Source organism: Oncorhynchus mykiss, chromosome 22, assembly GCF_057628025.1.
Source record: "Oncorhynchus mykiss isolate SJ-2025 chromosome 22, ASM5762802v1, whole genome shotgun sequence".
Taxonomy (NCBI): domain Eukaryota; kingdom Metazoa; phylum Chordata; class Actinopteri; order Salmoniformes; family Salmonidae; genus Oncorhynchus; species Oncorhynchus mykiss.
The window spans coordinates 50,197,411-50,217,446 of NC_143043.1; the positions used below are offsets into that span (position 1 = coordinate 50,197,411).

Genomic DNA, 20,036 nt, shown 5'->3' on the forward strand with positions numbered 1-20,036 from the left:
TATTTGACACTCATTAAAAACAAAAAATAAATTCACACACAAAATGCATTGGGTGTTTTTTTTATTGAGAACATATTAGGACCAATGCAGATTCAAACTATTCCTTAACATCAAAATATCAATCTTGAGGAGAAAAGGACCACCACTGTCATCACCTTCAGCGTTAGTACAAAGAAACATCAAAGTAAGGTACAGAGATCACTGTCCGTAGTGTGGTCGTAATTTGGTCCTGTCATCATTTATGTCGGTTCAGTCATGTTGGAGGTCATGTCACTTAGGTCATCTCTGTAGGAACAAAAACATCAGCACTTTAAATATGGATTAAACTGTGTTGGTCTCTCCTAATGTGTTGCCCAGAGTCAGGTTAAGAAAAAAAAAATAGGTATATTGTTTAGTCCTGCTATGTACTTACCTTATGTCTGCTGGTAACGCAACATACGGCTCTGGTAATTCAAGTATGTATAAAGAAAAACACAGCTTGTGGACACTCGCTGTCATTGATCGCTACAGAATTTAGTCTTAACCCTTGGAGACACTTACCTTGTTCTGTGTCCCTCTAATAGGTGCGTTGACGTTTGTGAGACTCCTCTTTGGGCGGGTCAGCCCGCATCACCTTCATTTTAACGCCATTCACCATCTGACCATGTAGGGTCGCCATGGCATCATCAGCACTCTTTCTCTCTGCGTACTTCATGTAGCCCACATTCCGTCCAGGCACAAGGAAAACCTCAACCAGAGAGCCAAAACGGCTGTAGAAACAGAGAGAGAGAGGGGAATAAGTGATCGGCAGGAATTTTGACCTCCCCCCAATCATCAATACTCACAAGACCGCAACTATCCCTCTAGCCCAAAGTTTAAAAGGGAATAGCACAGTACAGAAAACCTTATAAACTATTTAAAGTATTTTATAAACTGTTGTTAGTTTAAAGAGTTTATCAGTAATAAGTCTTAATAAACGGTGTATTAATGAAAATAATGGCAAGTATCTCATACCAGAACACATCTTCAAGCACATCCATGGGCAGAGGCAAAGGTTTGAAGACCACAAATAGGCGTTCTTTCACCCGGCTGTCTGAGGGGGCCAACTTCTGGAGAGGTGGGAGTGCAACATCTGTCTGTACCCGGGGGCTCTGAGGAACAGCGGGTGATGGGTAGCCCTGACAACGACATATCATAAAGTTTGTTAGGAAGTTCAATCATCATCATTTTTTAAAATTTTTAAATATTGGTTAGCTCTAGAAAGTACTAGAAAAGGCCTCGTTCCCTCAAGGTTAACCAAGTCAGTAACTTACAGTACTCGTCTTCCTAAGTGGTGGTGGGCCAGTAGGAGCATTGCACACGATAGACATCATCTGGGCTGCTACCAGCTGCATGGCCATCCTTCCCACCGGGCTGGAGACAACAAGAGGGTAAATAAGGACCTACCAACAACAACGACCTACCAACAACAACAACGACCTACCAACAACAACAACGACCTACCAACAACAACAACGACCTACCAACAACAACAACGACCTACCAACAACAACAACGACCTACCAACAACAACGGCCTACCACACCCGCAATAACATCTGCTAAACATTTGTATGTGACAAATAAAATTAGATTTGATGTACAATACCATGAAGTTACATTTCATCCTACCTTCTTCTGTCCTGCCCATCATCAATGTGAGTGACTACTAGACGGTTCCCAGGTGGGTACTCAAAGCCATCCAGTTTGTTTTTTGCATAGACAGCTGATCCAAGGTTGTTGTAGCGAATCATAGCTTGCCCTGAAAGGGTAAAAAATATATGTTTTAAACACTACTAGCCACCAATTCCTATGCAATACATCAGGTGTTGCATCTGAGGGAGTAACTGTGTGTTTTGTGGCTACCTGTGCTGAAACCATATGAATCCTGCTGCATCTCGCAATAATCCATCCCCGGGATCAGGTCAAAGAGGCTATAGACTTGATCTTGTGTGATGCTCGCCCTTGATGACACCATTAAGCACCTGGTGATGATGTCTGTGCCCCGCATGTCTCCCCTGGTATGAAAACCAGAGTCCACTACAAAATGGGAGGAAATAAAATGGCTTAGAATTTGCAGAAAAAACAATCATGGGTCTGAAGAAATTGTAGGTCTAATCACACCAATGGCAGGTACATACCAAATGGATAGGAAGTAATTCCTGGGTCACCCTGGACATGCTCTGCTCTGGCAGGGCTGAAGTAGTCGTTGTCTGGGGCTGGCGTTTTGTTCCTTGGCTCTGCAAGAATGGCCCTATATGCTGTTGTAAACAAAAAAATGATACAAACATGGATTACTAGATTGATAGTTTGGGTTTTCAGACATGTGATATGAATAAAAAGAGACAACTTACTCTTCTCACAGTTCTCTATGGCGGTGGCTGCCTGTGAGGGTTTGTGGTATCTCACATACCCCAGGCCCTTACTTTCTCCTGTGGTTTTATTCTTTACGATGATGCAATACTCAATGTCACCATATTCCTGTGAGAACAAATGAGTGATAAGCATAGGCAATTCCAATACGGTTTATCAGCCAAATACAACATGATCGAGGGTGATGAACTACCTTGAATGTTTCTTTCAAGTCGTCCTCAGTAAAGGTTTTGGGAATCATCACAAATATTCTGGTGAGCTCCTCATCCTCCACGTCTCGGTGGCTTCCGGAGGATCTCGCCTGGGCAATAAACACCTGGCAGAAGAGATAACTTAGCACGATTAATAAATATATAAAAAATACACACTCACACCAAACCTGACAGAAGAGAAAGAACCTACGCCAACAGGTGAGGTAAAGGCTTACGAGCCGCACCCCAATGATCAGGAAAATGACTGAGAGTATGATTCATGCCTTTTGCCCAATCCGTTTGCAGTATAAGGCTGGTATCTAGAAGTGGACTTGTGTGTCTGTCTTCCTCCCAGAGGGAGAGAGCACTACGCATTACAAGCAGTCTCATGCTGTGATCTCCAGAGCAGAGTGCTGCTGAAAGGAGGAATCCCCAGTGTCTGTCATGCACACGACGTGGTGCAACGCAGACAAGGCGTTCGAGCGCCAGACTGAGGAGACCAAGTCGGTCCTTCTGGTTGCACGTGGTATTTCGTCTTTGGAAAAAAAAACGTTATATTGGGAGTTGTGCCTGTTGTCAGAGGGCTGGACTCATCATGGATATAACACATATTAACATATTTTTGTAAATACTTTTAACACCTATTTTTCTTCAAACTGCATTGTTGGTTAAGGACTTGTAAGTAAACATTTCACTCATGTCTACTACACCTTTTGTATTCGGCACGTGACACATACAATTATTTTATTTGACAGCATCCACCATTTTAAAGTAGTCAACTGGGTGGGGATTCCTATGAGTTGGGAGCAATTCGCCAATGAAGAAGAAAATGGAGTACCTTAAAACAAATACTGCCTCAGTGGCGCTGCCCATACTGTCACAGATGCTATATAAACGGTACAGATTCAAAAAGGAGTCCTCCATCTCCATGGCCTGCTCACACGCTTGTCTGCCCTCATTGGCTAGAATGGTCCCAACTGACCCTCCCCCACCTTAAAAGACAAATCGACTATCTTGTTAATATAATAGACCATCTGTATTCTGTCTAGGGATAAGATGCTGGTGCAATTTCTTACCCCATCCCATGTCACTTTTTTGGTCAACAAAATGTGCAAGGCACTTTTCGAACTTCGAAAGGCAGTAGGCCCAACTCCTTCACCCAGCATGATACTACACAAATCCGCCGGGAAACCAAATGAAGAAGCACTAGCTACAATAAGTGTTAATAACATGAGCAAAGTCACTGAAGCCAGATTTCATACCTTGATTGGTTTGGTTCCTTCGACCAAGCATTTTCCATGCATTTCTTCCATAGCCGTACATGCCTCGGACGATTTGGTAAATTTCACAAAGGACACTCCTTTTGACTCCTTTGTCTGTTTGTCTTTGACTACCCAAACATCCTGAATTTCTCCAAAAAGAGAAAACTGCTCCCGGATCATGTCCTCGGTGATGGACTTACTTGTAACTAAAAACAAGCGACTATTTGGGGGATCATCGAGATCCGTCGACGGCCTAAATGCATCCTCCATTTTACCACCCTGAAAACTATCTCGCTAAGCTAACGTTAGCTAACAAGAGACACACACACACTTGCGAAGTGGAGTCGACGATGATCCGTAAACAGTTATCGATAGTTTAAAGGTTTCACTTGTTCTGTCTACCACCATTTAAATCCAATTTTTTTTTAAAAAACAATTAATAGTATATTTTCTGTAGCGAGTGATGTTACGTTTGATACTGAAACTCTGAGAAATGCGTCGAAATTGCGGCAACGTACAAACGCCTGTCTCTCCTTTTCCGGAAGAAACACGTGATCAATGACGTCCAAAGATTCGTTTCGTCGAACAACCACCTGATTGGTTAGGTATAGAGCGATAAATAGTAAATGGCGTCTTTTTGTAGGCACTGTGTTCATATGATTCATATTTGTATTTATTATGGATCCCAGTTAGTTCCTGCCAAGGCAGCAGCTATTCTTCCTGGGATCCAGCAAAATTAAGGCAGTTTATACAATTTTAAAAACATTACAATACACTCACAACAGATTTCACACCACATTAAGTGAGTGCCCTCAGGCCCTGACTCCACTTCCACATATCTACAACACAGAATCCACGTGTGCGTGTGTGTATCAGACGTTGACCGATTAGGATTTTTCAACTCCAATAGCAATTATTGGACGACCAAAAAAAGCCGATACTGATTAATCGGACAATTTTTATATATATATAATTAATCAGACCATTTTTAAATATCAATACTGAATGAACAATGAACACTTTTATTTTAACTTAATATAATACATAAAATCTATTTAGTCTCAAATAAATAATTAAACATGTTCAATTTGGTTTAAATAATTAAAAAAACACAGTGTTGGAGAAGAAAGTAAAAGTGGAATATGTGCCATGTAAAAAAGCTAACGTTTAAGTTCCTTGCTCAGAACATGAGAACATATGAAAGCTGGTGGTTCAGTATTCCCAGTTCTTCAATATTCCCAGTTAAGATGTTTTAGGTTGTAGTTATTATAGGAATTATGACGTGTCGACTATTTCTCTCTATACAGTGCCTTGCGAAAGTATTCGGCCCCCTTGAACTTTGCGACCTTTTGCCACATTTCAGGCTTCAAACATAAAGATATAAAACTGTATTTTTTTGTGAAAGTATTAACTTAAGGGGGCTGAATAATTTTGCACGCCCAATTTTTCAGTTTTTGATTTGTTAAAAAAGTTTGAAATATCCAATAAATGTCGTTCCACTTCATGATTGTGTCCCACTTGTTGTTGATTCTTCACAAAAAAATACAGTTTTATATCTTTATGTTTGAAGCCTGAAATGTGGCAAAAGGTCGCAAAGTTCAAGGGGGGCGAATACTTTCGCAAGGCACTGTACCCTTTGTATTTCATATACCTTACACTATTGGATGTTCTAATAGGCACTTTAGTATTGTCAGCCTAATGTCAGGAGTTGATAGGCTTGAAGTCATAAACAGCGCTGTGAGCATTGCAAAGAGCGGCTGGCAAACGCAGTAAAGCTCGAATTAATGCTTACGAGCCTGCTGCTGCCTACTACCGCTCAGTCAGACTGCTCTATCAAATATCAAATCATAGACTTAATTATAATATAATAAACACAGAAATACGAGGATTTGGTCATTAATATGGTCAAATCCGGAAACTATCATTTAGAAAACAAAACGTTTATTCTTTCAGTGAAATACGGAACCGTTCCGTATTTTATCGAACTGATGGCATCCATAAGTCTAAATATTGCTGTTACATTGTACAACCTTCAATGTTATGTCATAATTATGTAAAATTCTGGAAAATTGGTTCGCAACGAGCCAGGTGGCCCAAACTGTTGCATATACCCTGACTCTGCATGCAATGAACGCAAGAGAATTGACACAATTTCCCTAGTTAATATTGCCTGCTAACATGAATTTATTTGAACTAAATATGCAGGTTTAACAAAATATACTTCTGTGTATTGATTTTAAGAAAGGCATTGATGTTTATGGTTAGGTACATTCGTGCAACGATTGTGTTTTTTTCGCGAATGTGCTTTTGTTAAATCATCCCCCGTTTGGCGAAGATGAAGTAGGCTGTGATTAGATGATACATTATCAGGCAGTGCATTGATTATTTGCAATGCAGGACAAGCTAGTTAAACTAGTAATATCATCAACCATCATCAACCATGTGTAGTTAACTAGTGATTATGTGAAGATTGATTGTTTTTTCTAAGATAAGTTTAATGCTAGCTAGAAACTTACCTTGGCTCCTTGCTGCACTCGCGTAACAGATAGTCAGCCTGCCACGCAGTTTCCTCATGGAATGGAATGTAATCGGCCATAATTGGCGTCCACAAATGCAGATTACCGATTGTTATGAAAACTTGAAATCGGCCCTAATTAATCGGCCGACCTCTAGTGTGTATGCATGTGTCTGTGCCTATGTTTGTGTTGCTTCGTAGTCCCCGCTGTTCCATAAGGTGTATTTTTATCTGTTTTTTAAATCAAATTTTGCTACTTACATGAGTTCCATGTAGTCATGGCTCTATGTAGTACTGTGCGCCTCCCATAGTTGTGAAGAGACCTCTGGTGGCATGTCTTGTGGAGTATGATGGTATATGTTCTCCATGGCCTGGTATTATGGTATATGTTCCCCATGCCCTGGTATTATGGTATGTTCCCCATGCCCTGGTATTAGGGTATGTTCCCCATGCCCTGGTATTATGGTATATGTTCCCCATGCCCTGGTATTATGGTATGTTCCCCATGCCCTGGTATTATGGTATGTTCCCCATGCCCTGGTATTATGGTATGTTCCCCATGTCCTGGTATTATGGTATGTTCCCCATGCCCTGGTATTACGGACTTACAATATCTCCTGATAGTAGCGCCTGTCTATGATATTATTCCACTTTGTTACTTAAACTAATAAGGACATTTGTTTTTCCGTAATTGTTCTCTCATTTGTTAAGCACAGCAGGGTGTCACTTCATTGGGTCTGAGGTGGCCTTCCAGTGTGACCTTGTGTCCTTGTGTTGCTTCTTTCCAGAGCTCGCCCGCTGCCAGTCCAGCCTGATTGAGCTGAGCAAGTTACTGCAGAGCCTGGAGGGCCTACAGAGGACCCAGTCAGCGCCCAATTTCACTGACATGCAGGTAACACACACACACACACACTTGACACCACGTGTATCCTGTTGGATGGTGTACCCCACGTGTATCCTGTTGGACGGTGTACACCATCTACAGTACCAGTCAAATGTTTGGATACACCTTCTCATTCAAGGGTTTTTCTTTATTTTTACTATGTTCTACATTGCAGAATAATAGTGAAGACATAAAAACTATGAAACAACAATATGGAATCATGTAGTAACTAAAAAAGTGTTAAACAAATCTAAATATATTTTATATTTGAGATTATTTAAAGTAGCCACATTTTGCCTTGATGACAGCTTTCCACACTCTTGGCATTCTCTCAACCAGCTTCACCTGGAATGATTTTCCAACACTCTTGAAGGAGTTCCCACATATGCTGAGCACTTGTTGGCTGCTTTTCCTTCACTCTGCAGTACAAAACCATCTCAATTGGGTTGAGGTTGGGTGATTATGGAGGCCAGGTCATCTGATGCAACAATCCATCACTCTCCTTCTTGGTCAAATAGCCCTTACACAGCCTGGAGGTGTGTTGGGTCATTGTCCTGTTGAAAAACAAATAATAATCCCACTAAACTCAAACCAGATGGGATGGCGTATCGCTGCAGAATGATGCGGTAGCCATGCTGGTTAAGTATGCCTTGAATTCTAAATAATCACTGACAGTGTCACCAGCACAGCACCATCACACCTCCTCTGCGTTTCACGGTGGGAACCACACATGCAGAGATCATCCGTTCACCTACTCTGCGTCTCACAAAGACACAGTGGTCGGAACCAAAACTTGAGTCGAGGAGTCGAGGGAGGAGGTGCTGGTTTCCAATGTTCATTCTCTGGGTTTCATAGTGAATCAAGAGAAGAGACGTTTTAATCCATCTCAGCGCATTTCGTTTCTGAGTCTCGAGTTTGACTTGTCGAGAATCGTGCATTCTTGTCCCCGCAGAGGGAGGCCGGTTTCAAGTTGTGCTTGGCCCAATTTTGGCTGGGTCACAGTGCGTTTTCGTCAGTACCTGCGCCTATTGGGGATGAGGGCTTCTATGATGACCGTGGTTCCACTCGGGCTGTTGCTGTTGCTGTGGAGCAGTGCACACTTTCCCTCACTCCAGGTACCCATGGGTGGTCTCCTAGATATAGAAAATGTTAGGCAGGGCTGACAGGGACCTGTTGTCCCAGGTGCACGGACAGGTCTGGAACCTGCGGCCGGAGATTTGGAATCTGTGGGCTTGGCCCCTGAAAGGTCCAATCTGATGGCAAGATGTTTACCTCTAAACGTCATTGCTACTATCCAGTCTGTATGAAGTTCGCCCTTGACGACTCTAAGTTGACATTGCGTCCTAATGTGACCTTTGACCCTAAGGTCATGACTATGTCCTACAGGTCTTTAGCTTTTGAGCTTTTCAGGTTGCATGCCCTGTGTCCAGTACGAGCATTACCATGTACATTGAGCGGACCAGGGGTGTCAGTTTGTGTGACTAACTTTTTGTCTGTTTTGATAATCCGGCTCGTGGTAGAGCGCTTTCTAAGCAGCGTCTCTCCAACTGGATTGTGGAGGATATCTCTCCGGAAAATGACAGGAATTACATAACGGTGTACACGCCCACTCTACCAGGGGTCTGGCGGCCTCTTGGACATTGTTTAAAGGGTTGCCTGTAGGAGATATTTGTGTTGCGGCTAGTTGAGCACACTTTTTGTGAGGTTTTATCGCTTGGATGACACTCCTCCCAGTGTATGGGTAGATTGCGCAATACCCAGGTACCGGAGGTTTTCCTGTCGGGTTAGAACTCTGGGTGGTCTGTTGTGGGGCCATTTAATTTGGTGTCCACTGGGGGTTCGGCTTGGGGCTTGATTTCATATCCCCGTAGCTGTGTTGTACCGAGTTGACCGACTGAAAGGGAACGTAGAGTTATGACTGTACCTACTGTTCCCTGAAGAAGAAACGAGGTACAACACCTGTTCGGCCCAGTTCTGAGCTCGGTGAAGAGCAGTACTTAATTGAAGGAATGAATCCGTGCCTCGAGTTTATCCCCTGTGGAAGGCGGGGCTTGAGGTGAGTTATGGCGTTGCTTGGCCTTGTCAGGTGTGATTCTAATGTTCTTCAGTAGAGGTATCTAGCGAGCAAACTCCTAATAGCTGTGTGGTACCTCGTTTTCTCTCCTTCAGGGAACAGTAGTTATAGTCATAACTGTACGTTATGCAATTATGTCAGGGCAAAGAACATTTTCGGTTATCTGCTCTCGATTCAATGTCATTTTGTACTTATTATAATACAAAGCCTGAACCACATTTTTGGGGCTGTACAATGCCTTATTCTCATGTTGACTAAATTAGCCCATTTACTTTTAACACTCTGTAAAGCTTCAGGAGAAGGCTAATCATGCTTTGGATTCATATTACACTATTTTTTAAAACTCTCCCAATTACCTATGGCAACAGTTTAAAAGCCTTTTCCTTCATGATACTTCGTTTTTATCACTGTGTGTGTTCTGGTAGATTACGTAGCCCAGAACCAACTAGTTTCTCACCAGGAAGCCCAAAACCAACCGTTTCGTCACCAGGAAGCCCAGAAACAACCGTTTTCCTCACCAGGTAGCCCAGAACCAACTGTTTTCTCACTAGCGGCCCTCTGGTACACATACATAGTGTTGTTAATGAATGAGTGAGTTATCAGTCCAGGAGAAACAAGGGAAATAATTTTTTCCTTGTTTGTTTTTTTTAAGCAAAATGAAGTGATGTATTTATAGCCACGGCTTAAAAAGAACATTGCTTGGAATGAAGCTTCAGCTTCATCTGTGCTTTGCTGTCCCATATGACTTGTCAGACTTGGTGTGATTCATATAGTGATATAAACAGAGTGAGTATCTGTCTTGACTATGTCAGAAGAGACCGCAGAAGGTCTTATGGAAATCCACCTGTAGATCACATTACTACATTCCCAAGTCTCCAAGTGGTACTGACACTCCTCTCCTCCCTCCCTCCTCTCCTTCCTCCCTTCCTCTCCTTTCAGGTCCCCTCTCTCCCTGTGAGTGCCAGTATGTCGCCCACGCGCCTCCACTCCTCCAACCCCAACCTGTGCGCTGAGCAGGTGGACTTCCAGACCCCTGTCTCTCGCCAGATTCCTGACAACATGGAGTGTGGCGGTGACTACATCAAACTACAGGAGGACTTCTGCCTCATCGCCCAGAAAGGTACAGTGGCTTGCGAAAATATTCACCCCCCTTGGCATTTTTCCTATTTTGTTGCCTTACAACCTGGAATTAAAATAGATTTTTTGGTGGGGGTTATATCATTTGTTTTACACCACATGCCTACCACTTTGAAGATGCAAAGTATTTTTTATTGTGAAACTAACAAGAAATAAGACAAAAAAAATGAAAACTTGAGCGTGCATAACTATTTACCCCCCCAAAGTCAATACTATGTAGAGCCACCTTTTGCAGCAATTACAGCTGCAAGTCTCTTGGGGTATGTCTCTATTAGCTTGGCACATCTAACCACCCATTTTTCAAGGCAATACTGCTCCAGCTCCTTCAAGTTGGATGGGTTCCACTGGTGTACAGCAATCTTTAAGTCATACCATAGATTCTCAATTGGATTGAGGTCTGGGCTTTGACTAGGCCATTCCAAGACACTTAAATGTTTCCCCTTAAACCACCCAAGTGTTGCTTTAGCAGTATGCAGTATGCTTAGGCTCATTGTCCTGCTGGAAGGTGAACCTCCGTCCCAGTCTCAAATCTCTGGAAGATTGAAACAGGTTTCGCTCAAGAATTTCCCTGTATTTAGCACCATCCATCATTTCTTCAATTCTCAATTTCCCAGTTCTTGCCGATGAAAAACACCCCCACAGCATGATGCTGATGCCACCATGCTTCACTGTGGGATGGTGTTCTCGGGGTTATGAGAGGTGTTGGGTTTGCGCCAGACTTAGCATTTTCCTTTATGGCCATAAAGCTCAATTTTAGTCTCATCTGACCAGAGTAACATCTTCCATATTTTTGGGGAGTCTCCCACATGCTTTTTGGCGAACACCAAATGTGTTTGCTAATTTTTTTCTTTAAGCAATAGCTTTTTTCTGGCCACTCTTCCATAAAGCCCAGCTCTGTGGAGTGTACGGCTTAAAATGGTCCTATGGACAGATACTCCAATGTCCATTGTGGAGCTTTGCAGCTCCTTCAAGGTTATCTTTGGTCTCTTTGTTTCCTCTCTTATTAATGCCCACCTTGCCTGATCCATGAGTTTTGGTGGGCGTTCTTCTCTTGTTGTGGTGCCATATTCCTTCCATTTTTTTAAATAATGGATTTAATGGTTCTCCGTGGGATATTCAAAGTTTCAGGTATTTTTTTAGAACCCAACCCTGATCTGTACTTGGTGGAGCCCCTTGCTTAGTGGTGTTGCAGTCTCTGGGGCCTTTCAGAACAGTATATATACTGAGGTCATGTGACAGATCATGTGACACTTAGATTACACACAGGTTGACTTTATTTAACTAATTATGTGACTTCTGAAGGTAATTGGTTTCACCAGATCTTATTTAGGTGCTTCAAAGCAAAGGGGGTGAATTCATATGCACCTTTCTGTTTAAAAAAAAAAGTTATTGTTTTCACTTCACCAATTTGGATTATTTTGTGTATATCCATCATATGAAATCCAAATAAAAATCCATTTAACTCCGCTATGAAATCGTTGGACAATGCCTATGGAGAAAATGAATGGCATTTTTTTTTTTTTTTTTTGCATAAACACAGGAGATCTTATACGTTCTGTTCTATGAGATAATCTTCATCAGCTAACGTCACATTTTGTGAATGTTGAAGAATTTATGTTATTAAAAAAAGCACATAAACCACAAAGGCTTCATAATTCATAAAGGTAATGTTAACTGACTGCTATTATCTTATAGAACAAAACGTAAGATCTCCTAAACCTTCATTCCAAAAGCCTATTTAGACATACTTTTTTTTCACATAGGGGTGGCTGAACGAACCAGAGGTTCGGGCTTTGGGACTACAAGCAAGCGCTTCCTTCTTCTTCTTTTGAGTTTAACGGAGGTTGGCATCCGATGTGTTGCAATATAGCCCCCAACTGGACTATACTATGAATGCATTATACTTTCAAATCAAATAACATTTTATTGGTCACATACACATGTTTAGCAGATGTTATTGCGGGTGTTGCGAAATGCTTGTGGTGTAGCGAAATGCTTTGTGGTCCATAAAGTAAAATATTAAAATACATTTAAAAAACCCTTCCAACTAACCCTACAGTCATTAAAAACCAACTACCCCAATCCATTAATATGACCCTATCTGCTCCCGCACCATGCCAATGGCCTGGGAGGAAGGGACACCACCACACAACACACCCTATAACTCTTCTGAAGTCAAATCTCATACGCCCAAATACTTCTCTGCAGCTGCCACACCACAACATCTATTTCTGTGATTTACGTTACATTTCTGCGGTACAGTTGATAACCATTGCCATAAACGCTAAGAAGCCAACCTTACTGAAGCATATATCACTCGTTGGCCTATCCCTCTGTGCTGGCACATTGTCCTGGTCACCATCGTCCTGGTCACCATCGTCCTGGTCACCTCAGAAAACTTCTCAGAGCGCCAATATTTGGAGAGCATGAGCAGTGGCCACACACAGGAGAAAAAACAAACTCAACTCTGTTCTACTGTTCTTGATGATTTTCTTGGCCTTTCTGTGACACTGGGTAATGTAGATGTCCGGGAGGGCAGGCGTTGGGCAGACCCCACCACCCTCTCAAGAGCATTGCGGTTGTGGACGTTGCAATTGCTGTACCAGGTGGTGATACAGCCCGACAGGATGCTCTCAATGGTGCATCTGTAGAAGTTTGTAAGGGTCTTAGGGGCCAAACTGAATTTCTTCAACCTCCTGCCTTGTAGGGTTGTCACGATACCAATATTTGCAATACTACGATAACAGATTTTCCATGGCAAAAAAATATAACACGAATTAGACTAAACTATGGTCCTATAAAAACCTACTTATGTAAAATGTTGGGTGTTATAGCTTCTAAAATAAATAAATGTGACAACATAATGCTTAATGTTCCTCAAGATATTAAATATTTTGTTTCCTTGCCACGATACTTCCGAGTATTGCGATACTGGTATTGTGGCAAACCCAAAACTTTTTCACCACACCCTCTGTGTGAAGGGACCGTTTCAGGTCGTCAGTGATGTGCACGCCGAGGATCTTGAAACTTTTGACACTCTCCACTACAGGCCCTTCGATGTGGATGGGTGCGTACCAGTGGAGGCTCCTCAGAGGAGGAAAATTGTAAAACATTTAAAAAAGTTATCCCTTTTAGATAAAACTATACTAAATATAATCACGTCACCAAATAACTGAAAACACATTTCGCAATGAAGGTCTACATTAGCCTCTCCAGCACTCTGTAGGGTAGCACCATGGTGTTGCCGGTGTACAGCTAGTTTCCGTCCTCCTCTGGCAACATTGACTTCAATACAAAACCTAGGAGGCTCATGGTTCTCACTCCTTTCCATAAACATACACGGTAATTATGACAACTTCCGGAGGACGTCCCCCCCGTCTATCAGAGCCCTTGCAGCATGCACTGACATGCTGTCCACCCAATCAAAGGATCAGATAATTAATCTAGTACTGAAAGCATAAGCTACAGCTAGCTAGGACTGCAGTGAATAAAATGTGGTGAGTGGTTGACTCAAAAAAAATAAACCTGAGAGGGTGGTACGGCTTGTGACAATATTCCATGTAACCGCTCTGCCGCGTCCACAATGATTTCGATCTTCCTGGACCTTCTCTCCACCTTGGCAGTGCCATTAATCCCCATAGCGATAAAGCCCACAAAGTCCACCTTCTTAACCTTTAAAATGTCAGGATTCTGCTGGTGAAAGGCAACCCCTGCAGCCTGCAGTGAAGGTCTATCCACCGCCATGGACTCTTCAGGTGCACCATTCAAACCCTCAACCCTTTTTAACAGCCGCTGTATATGATGAAATGCTCTGCACAACCCTGACTTTGGCCACCTCATTCTCTTTCACCCTTGTGGGGCATTTGAAAGAAGTGGCTTCATGGTTCCCACCGCAATTGCACATGTCATTATTTTCATCACTTTTATACTTGATATCATTGGCCACTTTAATAAATGGAACACTAGTTACTTTAATAATGACACAATAAGAAGGTTTACATATCTCACATTACTCATCTCATATGTATATACTGTATACTTCACTATCTATTCTTTACTATCTATTGCATCTTAGCCGTTCTGTCACTGCTTATCCATATATTTTATACTTATATATTCTCATCCCAGTCCTTTACTATATTGTGTGTATTAGGTTTTGTTGTGGAATTTGTTAGATATAAGATTTTGTTGTGGAATTGTTAAATATTACCTGTTAGATACTGCTGCACTGTCAGATCTAGAAGCATAAGCATTTCACTACACTCGCAATAACATCTGCTAACCATGTGTATGTGACCAATAACATTTGATTTGATTTGGATTTTTTTCTACTTCTACGGATCAGAAGAAACGTGTGTTGTGTCTCACACGATTTTATAAGTTTGAAGTGTCGTGTGTGTCTCTTAGGAACATGGCACCCTTCAAGAGGCTTATATCTGGCGTCTTGTGGGAAGTGGATGTTGAAGAGATTAAAAAATATTCCTGGAGTGATTGATGCATGTCAGATGAATCGCGTGGTTAAAGAAGAAAAATTGAAGAGTCTATCTGTTCTTTAGTCAGAGTCAGAGCATGTATCCCAAGACCAATGCAGTGTGATCATTGTAAAGCTTTTGGTCATGTTTCAAGTGTTTGCGGAAGGGAGAAGCCCGAGATGTCCAAGTAGTGGAAAAGATCACATTATATGTTGTCTGTAGGTAGGCAGTCACTTCTCTGTGCTAGTGGTGGGTGTTTAACAATCTGATGGACTTGAGATTGAAAAACAGCTTCTATCTCTCTGTCCCAGCTTTGATGCACCTGTACTGACCTCGCCTTCTCGATAGAAGCAGGGTGAACAGGCAGTGGTTCGGGTGGTTATTGTCCTTGATGATCTTTTATGTCTTCCTGTGACATTGGGTGTTTTATGTGTCCTGGAGGGCATGTAGTTTGCCCCCGGTGATGCGTTGTGCAGACAGCAAAACCCTCTGGAGAGCTCTGCAATTGTGGGCAGTGCACTCAAACCGGCTGCGCGCGTGCGCTATCGTGCATAAATTTATTTCGTCCCCCTTCACCAAACGCGATCACGACACACAGTTTAAAATATCAATACAAACTCTGAACCAATGACATTAATTTGGGGACAGGTCAAAAAGCATTGAACATGTATGGCAATTTAGCTAGTTAGCTTGCAGTTGCTAGCTAATTTGTCCTGGGATATAAACATTGAGTTGTTATTTTACCTGAAATGCACAAGGTCCTCTACTCCACACATAAAACGGTCAACCGAATAATTTCTAGTCATCTCTCCTCCTTCCAGGCGTTTGAACTTATATGGTGATTGGCGTCTACACTTTCATAGTATTACCACGACAACCGGCAAAACAGTTTGTCTTTCAATCACCCACGTGGTTATAACTAATGAGGAGATGGCACAGTGGGTACCTGCTTCTATAAACCAATGAGGAGATGGGAGAGGCAGGACTTGCAGCCGATCTGCGTCAGAAATAGAAAGGAGTTCTATTTTAGCCATTGGCAACTCAGACGCTCTTTGGCGCGCGCAAGCAGTGTGGGTGCAATAATTGAATAACATGGATTTCTAAATGTATTTTGCGATGCACGCGACGCAAGCGGTGTAGTCAAGGTATTACAGGATGCTCTCAATTGTGCACCTGTAAAAGTTAGTGAGGGTTTTCAGTGACAAGCCACATTTTTTCAGCCTCCTGAGGTTGAAGAGGCGCTGTTGCACCTTCTTCACCACACTGTCTGTGTGCATGGACCATTTCAGTTTTGTAGGTGATATGACACCGACGAACTTAAAACATTCCATCTTCTCCACTGTTGTACCATCGAGGTGGATAGTGGGGTGCTCCATTTCCCCGCCTCTCGTGATCCTCACAGCCTTCACTCTACCCAGAACTCTCTCCACCAGTTTGGATATCTCAAATGGATTCCTCAAGATTGGTAATTCGATCAGCTACTTCTCGTTAATAAACTGTACTCCAACAATATACAAAGTGACATTCTCATCAATGTACACTACTTTGGTCCGTTTACCATTCTTTTGGACAATACTTCAATTATCCTTGATAATACTGCCATTAGATTCAGAATCCACTTCGCCATATTTTTCTCTGGTATAGTATGTACTTTGGTTAGCTATGTGTAGCTAGCTATATCTTCTTCTCAAAAGAACTACCTGGTATTAGGTCGATGTATGGTTATAGGAATGCAACAAACCCTCTTCACAATAAAAGACAGTGAAATTCCCCACAACAATCTTAAACATGTTGTCTGATCTTTCCAATGATGATTATTGGTTAAAAAAAAATGTAGTCCAAGAGGAATACAGACATATTTGTTGTGGTGTTAGTGTGAATACAAACAACAACAACGGCATTTTCACTGAAATGTTGTGTATGCTATTACCATTCGTGTTTGTTCTCAACTCCATCTAGGGCTTGAATGCAAAACAGCTGTGTTCGTCAGAGTGATGATAGAGCATGTGACTGGCCAGTCTGGATGACATAAAAAAAATATTCTGGAGGGAAGAAAAAGGAACTTGGTCGCAATACTATTAGATCCAGTGAGTCGGCTACCGGCAAGGGGGAAAGCGGATCGGATTGGAACTGAAGCACACAAAAAAAGCTCTGAAGTTGGAACAACTGTAAAGAATATAGTTTATTTGAACAGGTAACGTTGATAAAATACGTTTTAGTAGTTAGTTTCTTGAATTGTGAACATTGCGTTCGTTTTTATTTTTTTTAATTTTTTTAATGTTTTTTTATCTAAAGGAACCTTTGCCCGATTCTGTATCCGCTGTTGAAACGTGGTAACTTTACGAGCCCGCTAAACATCTCAACTCAAACCGATAACTGAAAAGACATGACTGAAGAAATGGCACACCAGGAGACAGTTGTAGTGATTTGAGTTAATAGCTAACGTTAGCTAGACTGCTTAAATCAGCCGTTTTGTAACGTCGTGATTACTATGGTCTTGCCTTTTAACGCGTTAGCTAACCTTGGCCACGGCGAGCTAGCTAACCTTGGCCACGGCGAGCTAGCTAACCTTGGCCACGGCGAGCTAGCTAACCTTGGCCACGGCGAGCTAGCTAACCTTGGCCACGGCGAGCTAGCTAACCTTGGCCACGGCGAGCTAGCTAACCTTGGCCACGGCGAGCTAGCTAACCTTGGCCACGGCGAGCTGGCTAACCTTGGCCACGGCGAGCTGGCTAACCTTGGCCACGGCGAGCTGGCTAACCTTGACCACGGCGAGCTGGCTAACCTTGGCCACGGCGAGCTGGCTAACCTTGGCCACGGCGAGCTAGCTAGCCAACCTTGGCCACGGCGAGCTAGCTAGCCAACCTTGGCCACGGCGAGCTAGCTAGCCAACCTTGGCCACGGCGAGCTAGCTAGCCAACCTTGGCCACGGCGAGCTAGCTAGCCAACCTTGGCCACGGCGAGCTAGCTAGCCAACCTTGGCCACGGCGAGCTAGCTAGCCAACCTTGGCCACGGCGAGCTAGCTAGCCAACCTTGGCCACGGCGAGCTAGCTAGCCAACCTTGGCCACGGCGAGCTAGCTAGCCAACCTTGGCCACGGCGAGCTAGCTAGCCAACCTTGGCCACGGCGAGCTAGCTAGCCAACCTTGGCCACGGCGAGCTAGCTAGCCAACCTTGGCCACGGCGAGCTAGCTAGCCAACCTTGGCCACGGCGAGCTAGCTAGCCAACCTTGGCCACGGCGAGCTAGCTAGCCAACCTTGGCCACGGCGAGCTAGCTAGCCAACCGTGGCCACGGCGAGCTAGCTAGCCAACCTTGGCCACGGCGAGCTAGCTAGCCAACCTTGGCCACGGCGAGCTAGCTAGCCAAGTTATTGGTTATCATTCAAATACAGCCTAATTTGCCCGTCGTTTGATGGCTATACTACCCAAGCTTAGTTTTACGTTGCCTACACCCAAAATGCCGGTACGTTCAGTCATTCGACTCTCACTCCTAGCTAACAAGTTATCTTATGTGGAGATTGTCAGCGAAGTTTCATGAGGAATTATGAACCCCAAGGTGACCACAACTTAACACCTGCCTTCCTTCTAGTGATTTTATTTCAGCTACATACTGTACTGGTGTCGCTAGCGACTGCTACTAACTACTGCAGAGATATACTGGCACGACACACTATTGATTCTAAAATCATTTGAGATGGAGAGCTTGTTGGTGGTACTTTGTAACTGCACATGGCCATTTAAAAAAAATAAAAAAAATTCAATTGAAAGTAAAAATGTCCTACACTGAATTGTTCAGAATCTAAATATTAATGATACGTTGCAGGTGGCAACATGGTTAAATAACAGTTCAACCAGTTTTGTAAAGATGATTCTCCATTTGAAAGGGCGAGTTTATTTTAGCGCAACTATAACTTTGGACATTTTAAATGCATTAAGAGATAATAACATCACAATAATGGAAATTGCAAAGCCAACTTTCAATTGCCAAAACATTGAAAATATTCCTGTCAGGTCCACATTGGGTAGACATCAATAGGAAATTACTATGAAATAATACAATATTTCAGGTGTGTATTGATTTTTAATTTTCATTCGTTACATGTTGACCGGACCACCCACATTACGTGTGTGAGCGGCGCAAAAATGAATGTACTTATGCGTGTTCAATCATTTCATCCAAACTTCTTGCATGCGTCTGTGTAGCCAGATGCTAAAAAAATAACTTGGTTCTGTCTTTCAATGTGCTGCAAGTCCCGCCTCTCCCATCTCCTCTGGTTTTAGGAGCGTACACCCACTTGGGTGATTTGAAAGATGATCGGAGGTCCAAACTCCAGTCCAGTTGGTGGTGGTAATGCACCTTCAAGTTGGTTGCTGACTGCCATATGAAGTCCACAGAAGAAGAGCTCACTAGAAACTAACTCGTTGATATACACTGCTCCAAAAAATAAATGGAGCACTTAAACAACACAACACAATGCAACTCCAAGTCAATCACACTTCTGTGAAATCAAACTGTCCACTTAGGAAGCAACACTGACAATAAATTTCACATGCTGTTGTGCAAATGGAATAGACAACAGGTGGAAATTATAGGCAATTAGCAAGACACCCCCAATAAAGGAGTGGTTCTGCAGGTGGGGACCACAGACCACTTCTCAGTTCCTATGCTTCCTGGCTGATGTTTTGGTCACTTTTGAATGCTGGCGGTGCTTTCACTCTAGTGGTATCATGAGACGGAGTCTACAACCCACACAAGTGGCTCAGGTAGTGCAGCTTATCCAGGATGGGACATCAATGCGAGCTGTGGCAAGAAGGTTTGCTGTGTCTGTCAGCATAGTGTCCAGAGCATGGAGGCGCTACCAGGAGACAGGCCAGTACATCAGAAGACGTGGAGGAGGCTGTAGGAGGGCAACAACCCAGCAGCAGGTCCGCTACCTCCACCTTTGTGCAAGGAGGAGCACTGCCAGAGCCCTGCAAAATGACCTCCAGCAGGCCACAAATGTGCATGTGTCTGCTCAAACGGTCAGAAACAGACTCCATGGGGGTGGTATGAGGGCCTGACGTCCACAGGTTGGGGTTGTGCTTACAGCCCAACACCGTGCTGGACGTTT

General features: G+C 43.0%; 2 protein-coding genes across 2 annotated transcripts in view; one reads left to right on the forward strand and one right to left on the reverse strand.

Moving 5' to 3' along the window:
* Positions 1–44: 44 nt before the first annotated feature.
* Positions 45–4,463, reverse strand: rbm45 (RNA binding motif protein 45). Its single transcript, XM_021579791.3, has 10 exons — positions 3,844–4,463; positions 2,584–2,706; positions 2,372–2,498; positions 2,159–2,278; positions 1,884–2,057; positions 1,650–1,779; positions 1,293–1,392; positions 994–1,157; positions 541–749; positions 45–285 (listed from the first exon to the last, which is right to left on the reverse strand). The coding sequence occupies exons 1-9, from the start codon at positions 4,111–4,113 to the stop codon at positions 557–559; spliced, it is 1,401 nt and encodes a 466-aa protein (XP_021435466.2). The 5' UTR covers positions 4,114–4,463; the 3' UTR covers positions 45–285; positions 541–556.
* A 12,434-nt stretch (positions 4,464–16,897) lies between these two features.
* The window catches only part of LOC110501918 (cytochrome c), a 7,242-nt gene continuing 4,103 nt past the window's right edge, over positions 16,898–20,036 (forward strand). Inside the window, exon 1 of the mRNA XM_021579792.3 lies at positions 16,898–17,118. The gene's annotated coding sequence lies outside the window, so the exon portion shown is untranslated. The remainder of the gene's footprint in view (positions 17,119–20,036) is intronic.